Below are 26650 nucleotides of genomic sequence, written 5' to 3' on the forward strand. Positions count from 1 at the left end.
TTATAAGGTGCCCTGGCTATGGCTGTGTGCAGTCCAGCTGCTTATTAATTAACTAATAATATGTTGGGAGAGGTCAGTGACTCTTTGAAGGCAGGATAACACACTTTGATCTCTGCCATCACATCACTGGCTTCAAGTCCAGGTTCTGTTGCAACTAATGAACTTCAAGTCAGGTTCCTTAGTTGTGTGACATTGGGTGAGTTTCATAATATAATTAAAAGCCTTACAGATTTATTAAGTCCTATAAATTCTTTTTCATTTAAAGTGTACAATTCAATGATTTTTAGTAAATTTATGGGGTTATGCAACATTCACAAGAGTTTAAGTTTGGAACATTTGTGTAACCTCCAAAGAAATGTCTTGCTCATTTGCAGTCCCTTGCTGTTCCCATTTCCAATTCCAGACAAACACCAAGCTACTTCTTATCTCTACAGAATTAAACTTTTCTGGGAATTTCTCAGAACTTCTTTAAACCTCTTTTTTGTTGTCTGTAATTGAGTTTACTAATGGTCTATACCTCATGTTTTCATTGTGTACATTAAGTGGAGTGAACCCTGTCAGGCACTTAACCCAGGGTAAGGTATTCAGTAAGGATGCAGTAAACATTAACTATCAGTGTTATTTTATCTATTTCTCTGCAGTCCTTCAGGATTAAATTTGCCATGTGTTTTTGGAGAGATATCAAATGTTGAATCAGATTTAGTCAGCTGTCTTTCTTCTTAATTGTCATGGTACACACTTCCCAATAGCAGCTGCAGCTTTGACACCTGCCATTAGGAGTGATTTTCCTTAATGAAAAATGTTTACTTTTCATACCTTCTGAGCCTGTTACATGCCATAGAAAGTCGGTGCTGGATAGCTGCCACAGTGATAGATTTGAGAGGCTTCCTGGCCCATGGAGAATGGAAATGAGCTCTTCTAGGAGAGGCAAAGGAAATTCCGTGTACACTCAAGTACATACTGACAGGATTAGAGAGATGTGATTTATCAAAGCTATCTTGTAGTTAGTTATGTAAATGCAGATAAACACCATAATTGAAGAAAATGAGTGATGCCTTTCTCGAGGTCAGGGTGTAGGAACAGTGGGGATTACTCCTCTGTAGAAATTACTCCTATGCAGGAATTGCAAATGTCAAATGCATGCTTTATGACATTTGGACATTTCTCATATATAAACATATTGCTTCTTACATAATTTATTCTTCTTAGGATAAATAAATGTACTATAGGCAGCAGTGTTTCTCTAAGTATTTTAATAGAGTATTTATATTTAAAGTATTTGACAGCATATTTTAAAGTCAAATAAAAAAAAAGTTTCACTTAGTAAGAGGACTTTCATTCAAAACGATTATTTGCCAAGGGTTTGGGGATTATCATAGTAGGGAGAGTGCTTTGACCATCAACTTCAGAGTGTCTCAGGAGTGAGGCAGAAAGGTCTTTTTTAAGTCAGCAAGGTTGAAGCCACATGTGGGGAGTGAAATGAGGTGATATAACTGGAAAATGTAACAGAGAATTTCTTACCCTAGAGCCAACCTATTCTCAGTGGTGGCTGGATGTGATGCTGCTCAGACTGAGGCTGGGCCAAGTTTAGGGTTCTGGAGGGAGGACAGACACTTTAGTTCAGTTAACAAGCATTTTGACCCTACTGGTCAGTAGAGCAGGCAGTTTAGCTGATCACTAATGGGACATGGAAAGGGAATGTAGAAGCATTGTGTCTGGCCTTGTGAAAAGTGAACACGGGGTGTGTATATGACTCTCATCCAAATCATGGGGGAAAGGTGATTTTTTTAGTGGCAAACTGTTTTTTTTTTTTTGGAATACAAAGGGTGAGTGAGTTTCTTAACTACTGTTTTCCAGGATCACAGAACTGAAGTAAAATTCATCACCAGTAAGGTCCACTTGCAATAATTAGAATTGCTTATTGGTGCAAGTAAAATAAAACTGAATTAAAAATGACAATCAAAGAGAGGTTTGTTTTTCTAGCTAACAAGTAGTTTAGAGGTCAGCAGTGTCTGATTTGGATCAGCTTATCAACGTGGCTGGCAAAACTCTTTAAATCTTTTTAGTCCCCATCCTTTTTCCTCTTGTCACAAAATAGCTTCTGCAGTTGTAGATATCATGTGTATATTCAAAACAGAAAGGAAGTGTCATATAGCCACTTCTACCTGCATAGGAAACCAGAAAATTTATTAACTATGCATAGGACCATAGGGTTTCTCTCTGTAAGAAAGATAGTATGTGCTCTAACAAATATTTTATTTCTTCTATTAATTGTATTATACATTTTATAGTCACTGACTCTCTACTATTGAAAAATTATCTACATATATGAAGTATAGCAAATGAAATACCCTATAAATGGAATATAGAAAGTCATGCAATATGTTTTACTTTAAATTAAGAAAAAATGAACCATTCTTAGAACTGGTTTTCTGGAGGAGCTTTAGGAAAAGCCAAGAACATCTTGAGTAAACTTGTTTGAAGTCATTGAAGTGTTAATAAGTTGACAAGTATAGCAACAAGTTTGAAAGAGTTTATATAATTTGAAAGAGACTTACACATCAATACTAAAAACATTGCCCAAATAAACTGATTTATTGTCTTTTCTTTTGTACAAATAATGGTACTCAATCTTGATGAGATGCTCCTTTGATACTGGTGATTATATAGAGAAAACAACTATCTTAAAGATTTATGAAATGTATAAAGACACTTCAAATATTAATGTCCTCTACTCTAAAATTTATCTCTAATAAAACTTACTGCTTTCAAAATGAAAAAAATATAATTATGGACCAGTCTTATATGGAATAATTATTTCACAATATTCACATTTGTAAAATTGTTTGGAAACAGAAATAACTAATGAAAATAAATTAGGCATGATCTTTCTATAGCTTTAAAATTATATTCTTTAAAATAAGAACAGTCAGCTCAGTCACTCAGTCATATCTGACTCTTTGTGACCCCATGGACAGCAGCATGCCAGGCCTCCCTGTCCATCACCAACTCCTGGAGCTTGCTCAAATTCATGTCCACTGAGTCAGTGATGCCATCCAACTATCTCATCCTCTGTTGTTCCCTTCTCCTCCTGCCTTCAATTTTTCCCAGCATCAAGGTCTATTCTAATGAGTCAGTTCTTCATATCAGGTGGCCAAAGTATCGGAGTTTAAGCTTTATTTATTTATTTATTTATTTATTTATTTATTTTTGGAGTTTAAGCTTTAGCATCAGTCCCTCCAATGAATATTCAGGGCTGATTTCCTTTAGGATTAACTGTTTTGATCTTGTTACAGTCCAAGGGACTCTCAAGAGTCTTCTCCAACACCAGAGTTGAAAAGCATCAATTCTTTGGCACTCAGCCTTCTCTATAGTCCAGTTCTCACACCCGTACATGACTATTGGAAAAAGCATAACTTTGTCTATACGGACCTTTGTTGGAAAAGTAATGTTTCTGCTTTTTAATATGCTATCCAGGTTGGTCATAGCTTTTCTTCAATGGAGTAAGCATCTATTAATTTCCTGGCTGTAGTGATTTTGGAGGCTAAGAAAATAAAGTCTGTCACTGTTTCCATTGTTTCCCCATCTATTTGCAATGAAGCGATAGGACCAGATGCCATGATCTTTGTTGATGACCGAGTGACTTTCACTTTCAAAATAAGAACACCACCCATTATAATATGTTACTTTCGTTATGTAACATGTGTTACAAAGAATTATTTATTTACTTAAAAGAAATATGTATTATTCCAAAAAAGCAGAATACACATTCTTTTCAAGTGCACAGGGAACATTCTCTACAACTGACCACATGCTAGAGCACAAAACAAGCCTCAACAAATTTAAGAGTTATAGAAATTATTTCAAGCATCATTTCTGACCACAATGACATGAAACTAGAAATCAATCCCTGAAAAATGAAAAAGGGAAGAAACAATTACATGGAGACTAAACAGCATGCTACTAAAAAGTGTTTAAATTATAAAATCAAAGAAGAAACTAAAAAATACTTCAAGGAAAATGACAATGAAAACAGAACTATACAAACACTATGGAATGTGGCAAAATAGTTCTCAGAGAAAAGCTCGTATTGATACAGGCCTTCTTTAACAAATAAGAAATCTCAAGTGAATAATCAAACTCACCATCTAAAATAATCAGAAAAAGAAGAACAAACAAAACTTCAAGGAAGCTTAAGGAGGGAGTTAATAAAGTTGAGAGAGGAAATCAATAGAGATAAAAATAATGAAAAAATCAATAAAACCAAGACCTGGTTCTTTGAAAGGATAAACAAATTTTATAAACCTCTGGCCAGGCTCATGAAGAAGAAAAGAAAGAAGACCAAATAAACAAAATAAAAGTGAAAGAGGAAAAACAACTGACACTGAAGAAATATATATATGTATATATATATGACTATGAACAATTATATGCCAACAAATTTGACAAATTAGAAGAAACTGACAACTTTCTAGAAGCATACAGCTCACCAAAACTGAATCCAGTAGAAATAGATTGCTTGAACAGACCAATCACTAGAAGTGAAACAGAATCTTTAATTAAAAAAAAAAAATCTGTACAAATAAAAGTCCAAGACCAGATGGCTTCACAGGCAAATTCTACCAAACACACAAAGAAGAATTTAGACTGGTCATTCTGATACTCATCTTAAAGTTTGAAGGGAAAGGAACATGCCCAAAGGCATTCTATAGGGCCACCGTCACCCTGCTACTAAAACAAAACAAAGACACTACCAAAAAAGAAAATTACAGACCAATATCTTTTGATGAATATACATGCAGTAATGCTCAATAAAATATTTATAAATTGAATTGAACAACATATAAAAAAATCATGCACCATGACCAAGTGGGAGTCATCCTAGGGCCACAAGGCTGGCACGACATATTGAAATAAATCTGATATACCACATCAACAAAAGAAAAGACAAAACCACATAATAATTTTAATAGATGCAAAACAAGAGTTTGATAAAATTTCACATCAATTCATGATAAAAACCTTATGAAAGTGAATATAGAGGGAACAAGTCTCAATATAATAAAAGATATTTATGACAAATCCACAGCCAACATAAAAATCAATGGTGAAAAGTTGAAAGCCTTCCCAATAAAATAGGGAACAAAACAAGGATGCCTACTCTCACCACTTCTCTTCAACATATTATTGAAGACATGTGTGTTAGCCATAGCAATCAGACAAGAAAAATGAATAAAATATAATTCAGAATGGTAAGGAAAAGATAAAATTGTCATTATATGCATGTGACATAATACCCCATATACAAAGCACTAAAGACTTCACACCAAAATATTAGAACTTGTAAATGAATTCAACAAAGTAGCAGGATACAAGATGAACATACAGAAATCAGTTACATTTCTTTACGCTAGCAGTCATATATCAGAAAGGGGATTAAAAAAAAAAGCTTTAAATTATGAACCAGAAAAGTAAAATATCTAGGAATAAACATGACCAAGGAGTTGAAAGACTTACATACTGATAAATATAAAACATTAATAAAGGAAATTAAATCAGATTAAAAAAATAGAAAGATATCCTATGCTCTTGGATTGGAAGAATTTTGTTAAAATGGCCATACTACCCAAAGCAATATACAGATTTAATGCAATGCTTATCAACATATTTATGATAGTTTTCCCAGAACTATAGCAAATAATTCTAAAATTCATATGGAAACATAAAAGACAAAGAATTGCCAAAACAATTCTGAGGACAAAGAACAAAGCAGGAGGCATAACCTTCAGACAATACTACATAGCTACAGTAATTAAATCAGCATGGTACTGGCACAAGACAGATATTCAGGTCAATGGAACAGAATAGACAGCTCATCAATAAAACCACATACCTATGGACAATTAATCTTTGGTAAAGGAAACAAAAATATGCAATGGGAAAAATGCAATCTTTTCAGCAAGCCAGTGTTAGGAATGTTGGACAGCCACATGTAAATCAAGGAAGTTAGAATATATCCTCACACTATACACAAAAATAAACTCAAAATACCTTAAAATTTAAATATAAGACAAGACACCATAAAATTCCTAGAAGAAGAAAAACATTCTCTGATTTAAAGTATACAATGTTTTCTTAGTTCAGTTTTCCAAGGCAATGGAAATAAAAGCAAAAATAAACAAATGGAAACTAATGAAACTTACAGGATTTTTCACAGCTAAGGAAACCATAAACAAAACATAAAGACGAAATATGGACTTGGAGAAAATATTTGCAAATGATACCACTGACATGACTTAACTTCTGAAATAATGAAAACCAAACCAAAACCAAAAACCAAACAACCCAACCAAAAAATGAGCAGAAGACCTAAATAGACATTTCTCCAAAGAACATATATACAGATGGCCAATAGGAACATGAAAAGATGCTCATCGTCACTAATTATTAGAGAAATGAAAATCCAAACAACACTGGTACCACCTTACATCAGTCATAATGGACATCATTAAAAATCTACAAATAATAAATCCTAGAGAGAGTGTGGAGAAGAAGGAACCTCTTAACAGGGTTGGTGGCAATGTAATTCGATGCAGTCATGGAAAAAATTACGGAGGATGTCAAAAAACTAAAAATAGATTTGCCATATGATCCAGCAATCCCACTCCTGGGCATATAATCAGAAAAACTATAATTCAAAAAGATAAATGCATCTGTATGTTCATAGCAGCACTGTTTACAATAGTCAAGACATGGAAACAACCCAAATGTGCACCGACAGATGAATGGATAAAGAAGATGTGGTTTGTATATGTAAATGTATATATATAATCATCACTGGGCCATTATAAATAGTGAAATAATGCCCTTTGCAGCAACAAGAATGGACCTAGAGATGATCATACTGAGTGAAGTTCAGGTCAGAAAGAGAAAGACAAATACCATATGTTACCAGTTATATATAGACTCTAAAGTAGGACACAAATGAGCATGTTTATGAAACAAAAACTGACTAAGAGATATAGAGAACAGATTTGTGGTTGCCTGGGGGAGATGGAGAGAGAGTGTGAAGCATTGGGAGTTTGGGGCTCGCAGATGCAAACTTTTACATATAAGATGGGTAAACAACAAAATCCTACCGTATAGCCCAGGAACTACATTCAATATCCTGTGATACATTAAAACATAATGGAAAAGACTATAGAAAAGAAGGTATGTATATCTATAACTGAGTCACTTTACTAAACAGAATTTAATACAACATTGTAAATCAACTGTACTTCAATAAAAAGTTTTCAAAAGAGAAGCAATATATCATATATCGCAATTAGGTATTTGTGGACTTTAGCATTACATGACATTTAAATTTTCTTCAGATTTTATAATTTTTCTTAATGAATATGAATTATTTTTATAGTTGTAAAAATTCACTTTATTGTTTCAAAGACAAAATGAAGTTGTGAATATGTTTGCTGAGGTCCTCTTTCAAAGGAAATGAGTCTTTGATGCAAGAATTTGAATGAGGCTTCTAAATACCTGTAAAGAACATTTTACTGATGGACAAGGAAAGACGTCATCCCACAATTTGTCCTCTGGTGTTCCAGCATTTCTCAGTCCTGCCATGAAGGGAGTTTTTAAAGAAAGTTGTCATGATAGTTCATTCTTGGGTATTCACATAAATCACACTGTTTTGTTTTTCTCTTCCTTAAGGGCTTTTTCTTTTCTGTAATATGACAGGACTGAAGTCACTAAGGGTTAAAATTATCAATACATTCAGGAGGGATGGGAACTATTTCCAGGAAGCAGTTTGTCTTCACTTATCCAGATAACCAAAGCTAATTCATGTGAAGTTGGGGAGATCATAATCTCTATACCTAGCTATCTTTCTTGCTCACTGTGTATAGAAAATGGGGCCACACTATTCTTGAACAGAAGCTAATTCTTTGTCTTCCCAAGCTAACTAAAATGTGTGTGGGTGTAGATGTGTGCTGGGTATAAAGCCTCATCCTCTTCCCATCTGTGAAGCTGATGGGAGGAGACAGAAGGAGAAGGAGGAATTTTCTCTTGAATCCTGTCCTTCCTGTGGGGCATCCATAGCACAGCACACATGGAGGTCAGACCTACCAGTTTCTCATTTGCTGATTGAAAAGTCTTGGTATAATGCCATATACTCTTAGAGCTGAAACATCCTTATGAATTCAATTTCAACTTTACTTTCCATTTTTTGCCTGGTACTTTCATAGACATTTGAGATTCCTAAACTGAGAATTATTGTTCTGCCACCTAAGTCAGGATACCTTTGAAGCCTCAGGATCTCTAGAGAGATTTTCATGTTTACACCTTGACTTCACATACGTTCTTGGAACAGTGTTTAAGAATGTAGGTTCATTCATCTTTGGTTAGCCAATAAGACTGCGTTAGCATCTGGAAGTATAGGTACATTTAAAAGGTCCATCTTTGTTTATTTTGTTTGTTTGTTTTTGTATTGGAATTAAGTCATTAGTTTAATCTTAACACAGAACCCTTGGCTAAGAGGTTCAGGAATTGTACAATAAACCTTTTGGCAGGGGTGTCAAGAATTAGTTGCCATTGTACAGAGAGTGAAGTGTACCCCTCCAGCCTACATCCTCACAGAAAATGGCTTGAAAACAAGGAAAATCTCTTGTACTTAGAAATTTAGAAATAATCATTTTTTTTTTTCTGAATAAAAAGGACCAGTATGATTTGAAGCTGGCATTTCTTCCCCCATTTCATTCTTTTTTTAATATTAAAAAATTTTTTTAATTGGAGGATAATTGCTTTACAATATTGTGTTGGTTTCTGCTATACAACAGCGTGAATCAGCCATAAGTATACATATATCCCCTCCCTCTTATACATCTCCTCCATTCCTCCCCCACTTCATCCCACCCCTCTAGGTTGTCACAGAGCACTAGGCTGTGACATACAACAGCTACCACTACCTTTCTATTCCACATATGTTAATATATATGTTTCAATGTTACTCTCTCAATTTGTGCCACCCTCTCCTTCTTCTGTTGTATCCACAAATCTGTTCTCTATTTACATGTATCCCTTTTTCATTCTTAAAAAAATATTTTTTAATACACGTTTTTTATAGGAAAAAAAAAGCAGTTGCTGAAAAATTCCATCTTGGAATTGGTAAAACAATAATGTTTTGGGTTTCATTGTGGCCCATGGTTATCTAAAATAGTGTGAACTCTGCCTATGTGACATTTCCACATGAGTGTTTAATATGCATTTCAAACTCAACTTGCTCAAAATAGAACTCTTGGTCAGCCCACAGACCACCACCTCTGCAAGCTTTCTCTCTCTCAGAAAATGGATCTCCCATCTACCTGGTTGTTTAAGCAAATGTTACAAGATTTGTTCTAGCTATCTCTGTCTCTACAGCCAACCTGTCAGCAATTTCTGTTGACATTACTTCCAAAATGTTTCCCCAAATAACTGACTTTTCCCCGTCACTATTGTTACCGCTTTGGCCAATCATCAACCTCTCTTCTCTGGATCATTGTACTGGTCTTCTAACCCATCTCCTTGCTCATTTATGCTCTATGTTCTACCAAGAAGCAAGAACTAATAAAAAAAAATTCCCTATTTTAAGTTATTGACTGGCTTTCCATAGCTACTAGAATAAAATCTTTTTGCCTATTGCCTTGGTTCACAAAGCCCTCTGGATCCAGCCCCCACTACTTCTCTGACAGCACCTCCTATAACTTTTCCCCATCACAGTTCTCTGGTCTCCCTGACTTTCTGTTCTTTGAGTAAGACAATCAATCCATCAGCCTGTGAACCTTCTCCCTGCCAGGAATGGGCTTTTCTCATCTTTCCATGGCCAGCTCCTTCTAATACACAGAACAAACTCTTCTGGTAAATCCCTGATAAAGACATTCCCTGAACACCTGGTGATATGCAACAAACCACCAGCCCCCCAAAACTAGACACCATTTATCATATAGCCTTCTTTTATCCTACTTAAATTACCTGGATAGCTATCACCAGCACCTGTGGCAAAGAACAAATAGAACTATGACAGCAAGATCAGCAAGCTCTTCACCTGTTTTTCACCATTGCATTTCCAAGACTGCAGAGGAGATGCCCAGTAGTGAGATGGCACAAGCAACTATTTTTCATATGCTGTGTAATAGCAACTTGGGAATCAATAGGCTGTTTCTATCTGTTCTCATTTTACAGCCAACTGGACTTTATGAGTATAAGATCATTGGTACTCTGAGAGCTCCACCAGATCTACTTGCAGATATCTGTATGGATTTAGGCTATATAAGATGGCGGATCCCACAAGTTATAGGTGAGTGACATGTATTTCTTTAAAAAAATCAATTAGAAGGTAGGATCTATTGCTATTTTCTCTAACCAGCAGAGATCAATAGGTTTACTTTCTATTATACTATATTTCATTTTAAATTTTGGCTCAGATATCTGAGGTGCTGTGCTGAAATATGCCTTCAATATTTCTAGGACTTCCTTTTTATACTTTAATAGATTCACTCTCCTGTTTGCTCCTGTTTGAACTTACTACAAGTTTGTTGTCATCTCATACACACACACACACACACACACACACACACACACACACACACACCTGGAAGAGCATGGAAGGCTTCTTGGAGGAAGTGGTGTCTGAGTTTTGTTTAACAAATTGAATCAAAGTTTTATAAACAGCAAGAATATATATACACATAGTGAGGTGAAAAGTGAAGTGTGAGTGGGTTAAGGACATTTGGCCCAGGGAACAATATGAGTAAAATGAGGAAGGCATGAAACAACATGATTTTTTTTTTTTTAATCTGTGAGCAGTTGGATGCTTTTGAATTGTTGGGGTAACAGAATCTGGAATTAGCCTGGGAGGAGAGTCCAGAGACCCAAGGGCCTAGGCTGGTCACCTAGCTACACTTCTTAGATTTTTCCCAGAAATAATGGAGAATTATGAGTGGCATTAGATAGGGGATCTTTCTGACACTTAGAGCAGGGAGTGACCTCTGCTGTCCCAGGCACAGTGGAACAGATACAGCTAGCCCAGGGGGCAGAAACCCTGACAGGCACTTGCTATGGTTAGAAATCCTGGTTGCAAGGAAGAAAAGCTAACAAATTGCAGTGTAATGAAAGGAAAATTGTGTATTGGTTCAGGACATAGAAAATCCATGGTTGTCTGGCTTCCAGGATAGCTACACGTAATAGTTCATTTCTTCAGCTTGACTCTGTTTTCTTCTGTATTGACCACATTCTCAGGCAGATTCTATGTCATGCAGAGAGGCCACCAGAAGATGCAGGCTTACATTTTAACCAAGTACACAAACCCGGAGGACCAGGAATTTTCCTACAGATGGCATCCAGAGTCTCAGGATTGGTTCTTCTCACCTCAGCCTGGATCATATATTATTTCCTTTGGCATGTTTGTCATGGTTTAGGGCCACATACTGTTTTCAAATACTCTTACTTTATGGGGAATGGTGGTGCCATATAGTCGAGGGAGAAGCCAGATGTTCTCTGTCCATCTGCCTACCAGTTGTGATTCAGTCATGTGCTGTAGCCATTTACAGAGCCTCTGATGTGTGGTACTTGCTATCAACAGTCCACAGTGTGGAGTATGGTCCAGAGGATGCGGTAGTTTGACTTTTCTGGAATAATCCTGAGGTTCTTAACCTAACTCTGGTCCTCCCAGATCTTCTATAAGCTACCCAAGAACCTTTACAAAGCCACTTTTGGGCCTAAACTCGCTAGAGTGGCAAGCCAGGATTCTGTCCACATATGCCTTCCCTGCACTAATCACTGTGACCATGTTCTGCAGATTTTCCCAGCCTTGAAATTAACACTGAGTCAGTCTGGGAATACCAGACAACCTGACCTGCCTCGAGAAATCTGTATGCAGTTCAGGAAGCAACAGTTAGAACTGGACATGGAACAACAGACTGCTTCCAAATTGGGAAAGGAGTATGCCAAGGCTGTATACTGCCACCTTGCTTATTTAACTTATATGCAAAGTACATCATGAGAAACCCTGGGCTGGATGAAGCACAAGCTGGAATCAAGATTCCTGGGAAAAATATCAATAACCTCACATAAGCAGATGACACCACCCTTATGGCAGAAAGTGAAGAACTAAAGACCCTCTTGATAAAAGTGAAAGAAGAGAGTGAAAAAGTTGGCTTAAAGCTCAACATTCAGAAAACTAAGATCATGGCATCTGGCCCCATCACTTCATGGAAAATAGATTGGGAAATGGTGGAAATAGTGGCTGACTTTATTTTGGAGGGCTCCAAAATCACTGCAGATGGTGACTGCAGACATTAAATTAAAAGATGCTTACTCGTTGGAAAGAAAGTTATGACCAACCTAGACAGCATATTAAGAAGCAGAGTCATTACTTTGCCAACAAAAGTCTGCATAGTCAAAACTATGGTTTTTCCAGTAGTCATGTATGGATGTCAGAGTTGGACTATAAAGAAAGCTGAGCACTGAAGAATTGATGCTTTTGAACTGTGGTGTTGGAGAAGACTCTTGAGAGTCCTTTGGACTGCAAGGAGATCCAACTAGTCTATCCTAAAGGAGATCAGTCCCAAGTGCTCCTTGGAAGAATTGATGTTGAAGCTGAAACTCCAATAGTTTGGCCACCTGATGGGAAGAGCTGACTTATTTGAAAAGATCCTGATGCTGGAAAAGATTGAAGGTGGGAGGAGAAGGGGATGACAGAGGATGAGATGGTTGGATGGCATCACTAATTCAATGGACATGAGTTTGAGTAAACCCCGGGAGTTGATGATGGACAGGGAGGCCTGTCATGCTGCGGTCCATAGGGTCTCAGAGTCGGACACGACTGAGTGACTGAACTGAACTGAGCAGTCCTGCTTAAACCACATAGTGGAGAAGGAGGTAAACAGTGATGCCCTGAAGGAGAATGAGAGTCTGGTGCAAGAAGGGGAGAGTCATAGCTGAGCAGGCAAAAGCAGCAGATGTCCACTCATTCCCTTCCTTTCAAGGTCATCTTCAACCTCTTGTAGTAATGGACTGATAAATTCTTTACTCCATGGTCTGCTTCTAATAGGTTTTCTTTCTTTCAAAAGCTGAATTAAATAACACATTTCTGTGCTGTCAGCACCTTCTCAAGGGATTCTCTTGTTTCCTTGAGAAACTTAGGCTTGGCTCCTTCTCTAAATGGTTAGTTGGACTCTTCCCACACAGCTTGAGCACAGAGGCTGTGCACTTCATAGCGTCACTTTGCTCTCTCTCTCCAAGAGCTGATGCTATTTGCACATAGTAGCATGGTGGATATTAAGGAGATTTGGTCCCTGTAACTGTGACATAATGCAACATGGGAGAGAGGCAAAAATCTTACAGTTAGCATAATTAAGCCACCTTCTAGATTTTTAGGAAGAACAGTAACCTCTCTGGAAACATCATTTCTAAACTGGGTTGCTCAGTTCCAGGACACCTGTGGAAACAGTGTCAGACTTTATTTTTTGGGGCTCCAAAATGACTGCAGATGGTGACTGCAGCCATGAAATTAAAAGACGCTTACTCCTTGGAAGAAAAGTTATGACCAACCTAGATAGCATATTCAAAAGCAGAGACATTACTTTGCCGACTAAGGTCCGTCTAGTCAAGGCTACGGTTTTTCCTGTGGTCATGTATGGATGTGAGAGTTGGACTGTGAAGAAGGCTGAGCACTGAAAAATTGATGCTTTTGAACTGTGGTGTTGGAGAAGACTCTTGAGAGTCCCTTGGACTGCAAGAGATCCAACCAGTCCATTCTGAAGGAGGTCAACCCTGGGATTTCTTTGGAAGGAATGATGCTGAAGCTGAAACTCCAGTACTTTTGCCACCTTATGTGAAGAGTTGACTCATTGGAAAAGACTCTGATGCTGGGAGGGATTGGGGGCAGGAGGAGAAGGGGACGACCGAGGATGAGATGGCTGGATGGCATCACGGACTCGATGGACATGAGTCTGAGTGAACTCCGGGAGATGGTAATGGACAGGGAGGCCTGGCGTGCTGTGATTCATGGGGTCACAAAGAGTTGGACATGACTGAGTGACTGAACTGAACTGAACTGAACTGTAATATGTCACAAAATTGAAGATGAGGAGAAAGGTCACAACAGAAAAATTATTGGCACTGTAGTGCCATCTGATGATTACCAAGATTTTAGAACTTGGAAATTTATTTTTGGATGCCCAATGTTGTTTCACTGCCTTCTGTCTTAGAATGCTGTTTGTGCTATACAATGAACAAGTTTTGTTGGGTTCTTTTATTTTTGCTGTGTGTTTATATCTACCAGACACTGTCCCTGGACAACAAGATTTCAGTGGTTCTAAATACGTGACTTTCTCTAAAATTCAATGCCTCATGAGTTAGTGGCTTATCACCCTAGAAGGTTGTCATATGAAAGCTTCTTGTTAATTGGAGCCAAAGGGACTGCCAGATGCAATAACATCTTTTGTGTTGTTTTTTTGTTTTGCTTTGTCTAATAGAAGCCTATGAAACAGAATGCAATGGAGAAACCGTGATCTACATGAAAATGGAGTTCCCTTTTTTATTGTCCCACAGAGATGTATCCTTTTTGAATGCATACTATTCAGCTTTCTAAGTGTTTTTGTTCCCCATGGCCATGACCCAATGGTGGTATATCCAGAAGGTGTGGACAACATTGTCTTTGTCTCCTGCATAAGCATCTACTAAAGCTGTTACTTCTTGTGTAGCTTTCAGACATCTCAGTGTGATTTCTGGGTCTGACGACATGGAGCATCTCTAATTGTGGGAAGGCAGCTCATACTTTCCTGAGAATTTTCTTAGAAAATCCTTGTACCACAGATTTGGGGGCCTGAAAACAACTTTTCTTTAAGAGTATTCAATACACTCCCTCAGTCTGTAGAGGAGGTAGCTGGGACCCAGAGAGTTAAGCTGACTGAGGCGCACAGTCAGGCCGTTAGCAGCCAACTTGGGGATGGAACTCAGGCCCCGCATTTCCAGCTCTCTCCACCACCCCTCCTCCCCCGGCATTGGCTCTGGACCCTGTGTGTGTGTGTTTCCTGCTCAGTTTCTTCAAATTGAATTACCTTCCCTGTAATAGTGCCATAGACATAGTGGCTGGTCTGTGAATCTTTATTGAGATGAAATGATTATATTACTCTTGGTGAACCTGAACCAGAACCATTGAGGACATTTGCCTACCAATATATGGATATCTTCATATCTTTCTGTGGTCACCAGGTGTAAGTAAGCTTGCCTGACCATCCTCTGTGCCCAGAGGTCAATGATTAGGGCTTAAGGGGAGGACAGAGAGCAATGACCCCATTGTTTCCTGAGTGAGATTCTGCTCCAGTCTTTCTCCAATGCCCCCACCAAGCCTGTCTACAGACAGTGTTACTCTCTTTTCTTACACAGTGAAAGTGAAAAAGTCACTCAGTCATGTCCGACTCTTTGCGACTCCGTGAACTGTAGCCCGCCAGCCTCCTTTGTCCATGGGATTCTCCAGGCAAGAATATTGGAGTGGGTTGCTATTTCCTTCTCCAGGGGATCTTCCCAACCCAGGGATCGAACCCAGGTCTCCTGCATTGCAGGCAGATGCTTTATCCTGTGAGCCACCAGGGAAGTGAAGTGAAGCCGAATCTCAGAAAAATTGAGTTACCCAGGATAACAGCTGATGAATGACCAATCCTCTGAGATCTCAGTGCTTTATTGGAGAAAGGAGGAGTGGGTTTCCCTCATAATTAGAGCAGAAAGGAATCATTGACAGGTAGGTAATGCATGCTCTTGAGCTTCCCAGGTGGCTCAGTGGTGAAGAATCTGCCTGCCAGTATAAGATATGCAGTAGCTGTGGGTTTGAGCCCTGGGTCAGGAAGATTCCCTGGAGGAGGACCTGGCAACCCACTCCAGTATTCCTGCCTGGGAAATCCTATGGACAGAAGAACCTGTCAGGCTACAGTCCGTGGGGTCACAAAGACTCAGACACCAGCTGGGAACTGAGTATATACACCATACCTGCTATGAAAAGAGAACACCAGGTGGGAGGCGACAGGGCTCTGCAGGAAAGTTAGGCAGACCAAGCAGGAAGTGAACTGACAGTTTAAGGGAGCAAACACCAAGTGGAGGCAATAAAATAATAGCCTTTGCTTCTGACTTGTGAGCTTTACTTTTATCCATCTGAGAGGTTTGACTCTGGTCTTGCCTTGACTGGCAGTGTAGTGCGTCTATGTGCAGCAGCGGCGAGAACTGGACTTCAGAGGGCGGAAGATACAGGTGGTCCTGGCCAAGAGCACCTCAGTGCCACAGTTTCCAGAGAGGTCAGGATTCATCCGGGTGAGGCAGTGCCAGGTGAAGCTGGCCATGGAGAGCGATGGCAGTAACCAGAGCAAAGGTAAAAAGAAGGCAGCTGTCGGTGTGCTGGTGCACCCTATGAAGGCTGCAGTGACTGTGAGGCTCAGAAAATGCATGATGCATTTTCCCTGAGGTCAGAGAACTGGGCATGGGCTCCAAGGGTCAGAGAAGATTCAGTTCACCCCTGAAGTTTGGCTACAATGCAAGGTGGATGATTAAATCTGATCAATCTATTTTTTACTTACTCTTGAATTCTCCAAATGAAATAAAAACATCGAAGTGAACCAAAAGGTTTAGGAATTCACTTCAGGCTGCTTTTGTACTGCACATTCTAGCTGGAGGTGAGCAGGAAGGCTAATGGGACCATCTCTGAGGAGGTACCTCTCACTCAGCAAAAACTAAAGGACTCAGGACCTGAGTTGAGTTCCATACTGCCTTGAGTTCCATACTCAGAAGAGAATCTGGGAGGGGTTCATGTGGCCACCTGCTGGACTGGAATGGGTGTGGCCTTGAGACTGCAGTAAAATCTGAACAGTTGTTCTGATGTGTGTTAAATCTGCCACCTTGGATGCATCACCCCATTTTTCTTTTTTTGTTTGTTTTTATTATTATTTTTTTAATTTTTATTTTTACTTTATTTTACTTTACAATACTGTATTGGTTTTGCTATACATTGACATGAATCCACCACCTGTGTACATGTGTTCCCAAACATGAACCCCCTCCCCCCTCCCTCCCCATAACATCTCTCTGGGTCATCCCCGTGCACCAGCCCCAAGCATGCTGTATCCTGCATCGGACATAGACTGGCGATTTGATTCTTACATGATAGTATACATGTTTCAATGCCATTCTCCCAAATCATCCCACCCTCTCCCTCTCCCTCTGAGTCCAAAAGTCCACTCTACACATCTGTGTCTTTTTTGCTGTCTTTCATACAGGGTCGTCATTGCCATCTTTCTAAATTCCATATTATATTCCATACTGTATTGGCGTTTTTCTTTCTGGCTTACTTCACTCTGTATAATCGGCTCCAGTTTCATCCATCTCATCAAAACTGATTCAAATGTATTCTTTTTAATGGCTGAGTAATACTCCATTGTGTATATGTACCACAGCTTTCTTATCCATTCATCTGCTGATGGACATCTAGGTTGTTTCCATGTCCTGGCTATTATAAACAGTGCTGTGATGAACATTGGGGTACATGTGTCTCTTTCAATTCTGGTTTCCTCAGTTTGTATGCCCAGCAGTGAGATTGCTGGGTCATAAGGCAGTTCTACTTGCAATTTTTAAAGGAATCTCCACATTCTATGAGGCCACCATCAACCTAATACCAAAACCTGACAAAGATGCTACAAAAAAAGAAAACTACAGGCCAATATCACTGATGAACATAGATGCAAAAATCCTCAACAAAATTCTAGCAATCAGAATCCAACAACACATTAAAAAGATCATACACCATGACCAAGTGGGCTTTATCCCAGGGATGCAAGGATTCTTCAATATCCGCAAATCAATCAATGTAATTCACCACATTAACAAATTGAAAAATAAAAGCCATATGATTATCTCAATAGATGCAGAGAAAGCCTTTGACAAAATTCAACATCCATTTATGATAAAAACTCTCCAGAAAGCAGGAATAGAAGGAACATACCTCAACATAATAAAAGCTATATATGACAAACCCACAGCAAACATTATCCTCAATGGTGAAAAATTAAAAGCATTTCCCCTAAAGTCAGGAGCAAGACAAGGGTGCTCACTTTCACCGCTACTATTCAACATAGTTCTGGAAGTTTTGGCCACAGCAATCAGAGCAGAAAAAGAAATAAAAGGAATCCAAATTGGAAAAGAAGAAGTAAAACGCTCACTGTTTGCAGATGACATGATCCTCTACACAGAAAACCCTAAAGACTCCACCAGAAAATTACTAGAGCTCATCAATGAATATAGTAAAGTTGCAGGATATAAAATCAACACACAGAAATCCCTTGCATTCCTATACACTAATAATGAGAAAGTAGAAAAAGAAATTAAGGAAACAATTCCATTCACCATTGCAACGAAAAGAATAAAATACTTAGGAAGATATCTACCTAAAGAAACTAAAGACCTATATATAGAAAACTATAAAACACTGATGAAAGAAATTGAAGAGGACACTAATGGAGAAATATACCATGTTCATGGATCGGAATAATCAATATAGTGAAAATGAGTATACTACCCAAAGCAATTTACAAATTCAATGCAATCCCTATCAAGCTACCAGTGATATTTTTCACAGAACTAGAACAAATAATTTCAAGATTTGTGTGGAAATACAAAAAACCTCGAATAGCCAAAGCAATCTTGAGAAAAAAGAATGGAACTGGAGGAATCAACTTGCCTGACTTCAGGCTCTACTACAAAGCCAGAGTCATCAAGACAGTATGGTACTGGCACAAAGACAGAAATATAGATCAATGGAACAAAATAGAAAGCCCAGAGATAAATCCACATACATATGGACACCCCACTTTTCTATGTCTCAATTTTTCATTTATACCCTGGAGTTTAATTTTATCAACTTTTATAATTAAGATAATTGAGAGGAATAACTAAGTGAGATATATATCCAAATATCTAGCGCTTATGCCATGCTATGCACTGCTATGCTAAGTCACTTCAGTCGTGTCCAATTCTATGGACTGTAGCCTGCCAGGCTCCTCTGTCCATGGGGATTCTCCAGGCAAGAATACTGGAGTGGATTGCCATGCCCTCCCCATCTAGCACTTGCCATGGGTTTAATAAATAGCAGCAGAATGTGCCTTGATTATTTGCCAGTGTTTATATTAAGTCTCCCATGAAGGAGATGGGAGAGTCCACTTAAATTGTGTGTTACCTCCCTCCTTAATGTCTTGGCCTGAATATAAACCTGGATGTTTGCTGCTGTATTTTTCCTCCTTTTGAATTGTCCTTTCTTTTCCTCTCTAGTATTAATTCATTGCTTCATAAACCCTGGTGGCCGTATTCCATCCTGGATCATCAACTTGGTTGCCAAGGTGAGACCCCCAGAGGCAGGAGGGGAAGTGTGTTTGACAGATATTGACTTAGCCTGTGGGGCTGTTTGACTGAAGAGATGTGCAATCTCAGGCCTCATGATGCTCTTTTATGAAGCAGCATGTTTGACTGACTCTGGTTAGGACTGGGGTTGCCAACACCCAGGACTGAGGTTGGGACAAAAGACCCAGGTAAAGACAAAATCCTTACCTGGAATATCAGCTCCCCACTATTTTCCCACCAAGATCCTGCCAGCATCACTCCCTGGAACCTTTGGACAATAACCTGCTCCTTGAAGGAACAAGGGTGCTTGTGGACCCTGTATCTGCTTATGGAGGAGTTAGGCCAACATGGCTTGGGAGACAGTGAGATATGTTCAAGCCTGGGGAAGCCTCCAGTTTCTTTTTTGTGTTTTCTTTCTGTAAGGAGAAGGGACTTCAGTGGTATGCAGATCACCCATGGAGACCATTCAGTCTGCTTTGTGAGGTCCTACTCATGGGCTGGTGGGCTCACCAATTCCCAGGGAGAGTGAAGAAGTACACAAACTTGAATAAAACACATCATAGTTTGAATTCTGGTCCCTACTTCTGACTATGTAATCTAGGGAAGCTATCAGTTTCTTCCCTCCAAAAAAAAAAAAAAAAACCAACAAAACGGGGAGGGATATTTCCACAATGTAGAGAAGGAGTAACCAAAACAACATTTGGGGAAAGTCTGGGCATGTTCAACACTAACTAAGGGATGACATATCCTGCCTCTTGCTCCGAATTCTTACCATTTTCTAATTTTGTAAAGCAAGTCCTTTCTTTCATCTTTTTGGAAGAATCACACAGCCCAGTCCAGTCCCATTTCCTGAGTTTTTCTTTTTCTTTTCAAAAATAGTGACTTAGAATTATCTTAGCTTTCTACTAGTAAAAGCTAAAATATGCAAGGTCTGACAACTGTGGACCCTACCTTACCTGTGCCCCGAGTCTTACCTTTTACATCATCAGTGACAACATTCTGTTGAAATCTTATCAGGAGCCCTATTGTCATATTTATTATTCCCCAAGGCATCTTCCTTCACCTCTGCCACATCCTGAGAATCAAGAGTAGTTGCTGTGAGGACAGAGTAATGACAATCTCCTTTTCTTTGCAGAATGGAATTCCTGGCTTCCTGGCTGACCTGGAGGATGCCTACCTGAGGTACCAGAGGAGAACCTAAGAGAGATTTGGGAGCTTTTTGTTCATGAATGATTTCCCTGGAAGTGCCACAACTACTGATGCTCAGCATGTCTGTCATTTTTCCATCTCAGAAGCCTGCACACTCTCCAGCACCTTGTGCCCAAGTGTGCCAGCCTGATGCCTACCTTCCTTTCCCATTCTCCCCACTGTGGGACACACTGCCTTGTTTCACTGTAGAATGTGGGTCAGATTTGGAAAACGCTTGATTGTTTATTTTTTAAAAGGGGAATCCTCAGGAGGTAACCCCATCATTCCATTGTTTCATTCTCAGGGGATGGTTGGTGGAGGAGTGGTAACACTGCGTAAGAGTGACTGACCCGAGCAAGTTGTCTCCTTCCCACATGTGAGTTTTTGCAACACAAGAGGGTGACTTCTTGTAGCAGCTGCATTACCTCCAGAGTTGACTCGCAGTACAGAAAGAATGGAAGACTCATGTCCATTTCCCATTTGCTTTGCTGACTTGATTTGCCTGATTTGAGATAATAATCTACTAAGCCTCTCCCCATTTCTATTTGTAGAGGATCATGAGCAGTTTCAATTTCAAATAATTTTGAAAAATGTTTCAGACCTGACTACATGTATAGTGTGGTGACAGTTATCTCAATACTGGTATCTAGGTTTTTCTCTGCCACTGGAGAAGGCTGTCTGTACTTCATTAGCTCTGAATTTCTGGACACTGAGGCATCAAGACAGCTCTGGCAGTTAACAAAAACCAACCTGTTTTACACACAGCATTGAATAAATTTTCTTTTAGGCAAGAAATGAATTTCTCTTCTAGAATGTTTGGAGATGTTGAAGGGATAATTGTTTTTGTTGTTCATTTGGCTCAGTTGTATTTGACTCTTTGCAACCGCATGGAGTGCAGCATGCCAGGCTTCCTGTCTTACACATCTCCCAGAGTTTGCACAAACTCATGTTCATTGAGTCAGTGTAGCCATCCAGCCATCTCATCTTCCATGTCCCTGTCCTCCTTCTCCCCTCAATCTTTCACAGCAGCAGGGTCTTTTCCAATGAGTTAGCTCTTTGCATCAGGTGACCAAAGTATTAGAGTTTTAGCTTCAGCATCAGTCCTTCCTATGAGTATTCAGGATTGATTTCCTTTAGGATTGACTGGTTTGATATCCTTGCAGTCCAAGGGACTCTTAAGAGTCTTCTCCAACACCACAGTTCAAAAGCATCAATTCTTTGGTGCTCAGACTTCTTTATGGCCCAACTCTTGTATCTGTACATGACTACTGGATAGAAAACATAGCTTTGACTAGACAGACCTTTGTCAGGAAAGTAATGTCTCTGATTTTTAATGTACTGTCCGGATATCTCACTGGGTTGACAGTGGCCTGCTGCAGGTTCAGAAGCACTGGCAGCAGCAGTCCTGGGAGGCACGGCAGGCATACTGGCATAAGTCCTTTAGGAGGAGGCTGCCATTACCCCTATCATAGAGCCTATAGCCTGCCATAAAGACTGCAAACTCTAGGACTGGGCTGCCTCAGGCCAGACTACCGGGAGGGAGCACAGCTTCACCTACCAGCCGAAAACTGGATTAAAGATTTACTGATCATGGCCCTGTACACCAGAACAAGTCCCAGTTTTCCCCACAGCCAGTCCCTCCCACCAGGAAGCTTGCACAAGCCTCTTATCCTCATCTATCAGAGGGCATACAGAATGAAAACCACAATCACAGAAAACTAGCCAAAGTGATCACATGGATCAGTCTTATGTAACTCAGTGAAACTGAACCATGCCATCCAGGGCCACCCGAGAAGGACAGGTCTTGGTGGAGAGTTCTGACAATATGTGGTTCACTGGACAAAGGAATGGCAAACCGCTTTAGCATTCTTGCCTTGGAAAGGGATAATAGTTCCCTTATTATTGAATTAGTATTGTGGTTGACTCTACAGTTTTTTGACAGGAATTCTACCTAAGTTATCCACTTCTCCCACCACCAGAAGGCTTTCCCATTTTCTAATTTTCTCTTGAAATTTGGAAGGAAAGATAGTCTGTGTACAAAGGGACAGTCTTAAAATCTTTGGTAACACTTTAATTACTGTGTGTGATGGTACTACACCTTGATTAATGGGCATAAAATTTCAGCAATTAATTCCCAGAAGCAGCAAAAATGTTAATGAGATACCTCAGATTTTGTCTTTTCTCTTTAGAAGGGGTAGTGCATTGAATACCAAATAAATAGTGGCTTATATGTGTCCTGTCTTTAGTCTCCTTCCTGTTTTGTTCCTTTTGTGTGAATGCATCTGTTAGTCTCTTCGGTTTGCAAGTCACATTCTATCTAACTCATATACTTGAATATAAAAGATATTTTAGACTCACTTACATGTAAGATCAAATATAGAGTGGCCTCAGGTAGGGGGTTATGGGTGCTCAAACTGGCATTTGGAATCAACTCTGTTCTTCTTTAAGCTTTCTTTAATGTTAGGCTGTTTTTGCTGGCAGGATCAATTCTGTTAGCAAAGAGTAGGCCTGCATCTTCCCAGGTTCATGCCAAGTCAATAAAGACAGCATTTCTTTCCAGTAGATCCAGAACCATCCTATGCTTCCCTCTAAAGCATATGTCAATCCCTGCTATAGTCACTGTGGTCACATGGATAGAACTGTGCAAATTAACAATTACTTCATAAATGTGTCATTGAAATATCACTCTCAGTAAGGTGGCTGGAATTTAATTTTAGGTAAAGTAAATGTGAATGTCTCATGTAATTGAGGTCAAGTTACCAGTCATTTGTCATTGAAAGACAAGTACTGAAATTATAGCCTTTGAGTAGAGAGTTGACATGAAATGCTGTCAGGCAAACTGTGTATTTAAACAGTATTTGATGATCTGCTAAAAACACTGAGATTACACAGAACGCTAACATTCTGGGTAGGAGATTTTTTTTTTAAGTCACTAAGCTTGCTCTCATTAAAAAAATTAAGGTTCTTTTGGCATTCAAGATTTCTGAATCAGGGAAGAGAGTCCTACACAGCATTGAAACTTGAGGTTACATGGGAAACTGAGAACCCCTGAGCAAACAGTAAACTTCTTCTTGTTCAGTCATTAACACGTGTTTAACTCTTTTGGCCCCATGGACTGCAGCAGACCAAGCTCTCCTGTGTTTCACTATCTCCTGGAGTTTGCCCAAACTCATATCCATTCAGTTATTTGATACTATCCAAATATTACCTCCTCTGTTGCCTGCTTCTCCTCCTGCTCTCAGTTGTTCCCAGCATCAGGGTCTTTTTCAATGAGTCAGCTCTTTGCATGAGGTGGCCAAAGTATTGGAGTTATAGCATCAGTCCTTTAAAGAATATTCAGTGTTGATTTCCTTTAGGATTGATTGGTTTCATCTCATTGCAGTCCATGAGACTCTCAAGAGTCTTCTCTAGCACCACACTCTGAAAACATCAATTCTTCAGTGCTCAGCCTTCTTTATGGTCCAACTCTCATATCTGTATACTACTACCAGAGGAGCCATAACTTTGACTATATGGATTTTTGCCGGCAAATAATGTCTCTGCTTTTTTTATTTTTTTAACTTTATTTTACTTTACAATACTGTATTGGTTTTGCCATACATCAACATGAATCTGCCATGGGTGTACATGTGTTCCCAATCCTGAACTTCCCTCCCACCTCCCTCCCCATAACATCTCTCTGGGTCATCCCCGTTCACCAGCCCCAAGAATCCTGTATCCTGTATCAAACATAGACTGGCAATTCGTTTCTTACATGATAGTATACATGTTTCAATGCCATTCTCCCAAATTATCCTACCCTCTCCCTCTCCCTCAGAGTCCAAAAGTCCACGCTACATATCTCTGTCTCTTTTGCTGTCTCACATACAGGGTCATCATTGCCATCTTTCTAAATTCCATATATATGTGTTAGTATACTGTATTGGTGTTTTTCTTTCTGGCTTACTTCACTCTGTTTAATTGGCTCCAGTTTCATCCATCTCATTAGAACTGATTCAAATGTATTCTTTTTAATGGCTGAGTAATACTCCATTGTGTATATGTACCACAGCTTTCTTATCCATTCATCTGCTGATGGACATCTAGGTTGCTTCCATGTCCTGGCTATTACAAACAGTGCTGCGATGAACATTGGGGTATATGTATCTCTTTCAATTCTAGTTTCCTTGGTGTGTATGCCCAGCAGTGGGATTGCTGGTCATAAGGCAGTTCTATTTGCAATTTTTTAAGGAATCTCCACACGGTTCTCCATAGCGGCTGTACTAGTTTGCATTCCCACCAACAGTGTAAGAGGGTTCCCTTTTCTCCACATCCTCTCCAGCATTTATTGCTTGCAGACTTTTGGATCGCAGCCATTCTGACTGGTGTGAAGTGGTACCTCATTGTGGTTTTGATTTGCATTTCTCTAATAATGAGTGATGTTGAGCATCTTTTCATCTGTTTGTTAGCCATCCATATGTCTTCTTTGGAGAAATGTCTATTTAGTTCTTTGGTCCATTTTTTGATTGGGTCGTTTATTTTTCTGGAATTGAGCTGCATATGTTGCTTGTATATTTTTGAGATTAGTTGTTTGTCAGTTGCTTCATTTGCTATTATTTTCTCCCTCTCTGAAGGTTGTCTTTTCACCTTGCTTATAGTTTCCTTTGTTGTGCAGAAGCTTTTAATTTTAATTAGATCCCATTTGTTTATTTTTGCTTTTATTTCCAGAATTCTGGGAGGTGGATCATAGAGGATCCTGCTGTGATTTATGTTGGAGAGTTTTTTGCCTATGTTCTCCTCTAGGAGTTTTATAGTTTCTGGTCTTACATTTAGATCTTTAATCCATTTTGAGTTTATTTTTGTGTGTGGTGTTAGAAAGTGTTCTAGTTTCATTCTTTGCCAAGTGGTTGACCAGTTTTCCCAGCACCACTTGTTAAAGAGATTGTCTTTGCTCCATTGTATATTCTTGCCTCCTTTGTCAAAGATAAGGTGTCCATATGTGTGTGGATTTATCTCTGGGCTTTCTATTTTGTTCCATTGATCTATATGTCTGTCTTTGTGCCAGTACCATACTGTCTTGATGACTGTGGCTTTGTAGTAGAGCCTGAAGTCCGGCAGGTTGATTCCTCCAGTCCCATTCTTCTTTCTCAAGATTGCTTTGGCTATTCGAGGTTTTTTGTATTTCCATACAAATCTTGAAATGATTTGTTCTAGTTCTGTGAAAAATATCGCTGGTAGCTTGATAGGAATTGCATTGAATTTGTAGATTGCTTTGGATAGTATACTCATTTTCACTATATTGATTCTTCCAATCCATGAACATGGTATTTTTCTCCATCTTCCAAGGAGCAAGCATCTTTTAATTTCATGTCTGCAGTCACCATCCACAGTGATTTTTTGAGTCCAAGGAGATAAAATTTTCACTGTTTCCACTTTTCCCCCTTTTATTTACCATGAGGTGAAGGCACTGGATGGCATGATCTTTGTTTTTTGAATCTTGAATTTTAAGCCAACTTTTTCACTCTCTGCTTTCACCTTCATCCAGAGGTTCCACCTTCTCCATTAAAGTAGTATCATCTGCATATCTGAGGTTGTTGATATTTCTCCTGGCAATCTTGACTCCATCTTCTGCTTCAACCAGCCTAGCATTTCACATGATGTACTCTGCATAGAAGTTAAATAAGCGGAGTGACAATATACAGCCTTGACATACTCCTTTCCCAGTTTTGAACTAGTCCATCTGTTCCATGTCTAGTGTTAGCTATTGCTTTTTTACCTGCATACAGGTTTCTCAGTAGGCAGGTAAAGTGCTCATTCTGGTATTCCCATCTCTTTCAGAATTTTCCACAGTTTGTTGTGATCCACACAGTCAAAGGCTATAGTATATGAAGCATATCCTTTTTTTGTTTATTTTTTTCTGGATTTCCCTTGTTTTCTCTATCATCCAGTGAATGTATCCAGGTTGTATATCTGGATGTTCTTGGTTCGTGTACACTGAAGCCTAGCTTAAAGGATTTTGAGCATTACCTTGCTAGCATGTGAAATGAGTGCAATTGTGTTGTAGTTTAAACAT

General features: G+C 39.2%; 1 protein-coding gene across 1 annotated transcript in view; it reads left to right on the forward strand.

Moving 5' to 3' along the window:
• Positions 1-20611, forward strand: part of LOC102182534 (phosphatidylcholine transfer protein) — a 67251-nt gene extending 46640 nt beyond the window's left edge. Inside the window, exons 5-9 of the mRNA XM_018063985.1 lie at positions 10216-10330; positions 14511-14590; positions 16225-16396; positions 19342-19409; positions 20546-20611. Of these exons, the coding sequence (XP_017919474.1) occupies positions 10216-10330; positions 14511-14590; positions 16225-16396; positions 19342-19409; positions 20546-20611 (501 nt within the window). The remainder of the gene's footprint in view (positions 1-10215; positions 10331-14510; positions 14591-16224; positions 16397-19341; positions 19410-20545) is intronic.

Source organism: Capra hircus, chromosome 19 (genome assembly GCF_001704415.2).
Source record: "Capra hircus breed San Clemente chromosome 19, ASM170441v1, whole genome shotgun sequence".
Classification (NCBI taxonomy): Eukaryota; Metazoa; Chordata; class Mammalia; order Artiodactyla; family Bovidae; genus Capra; species Capra hircus.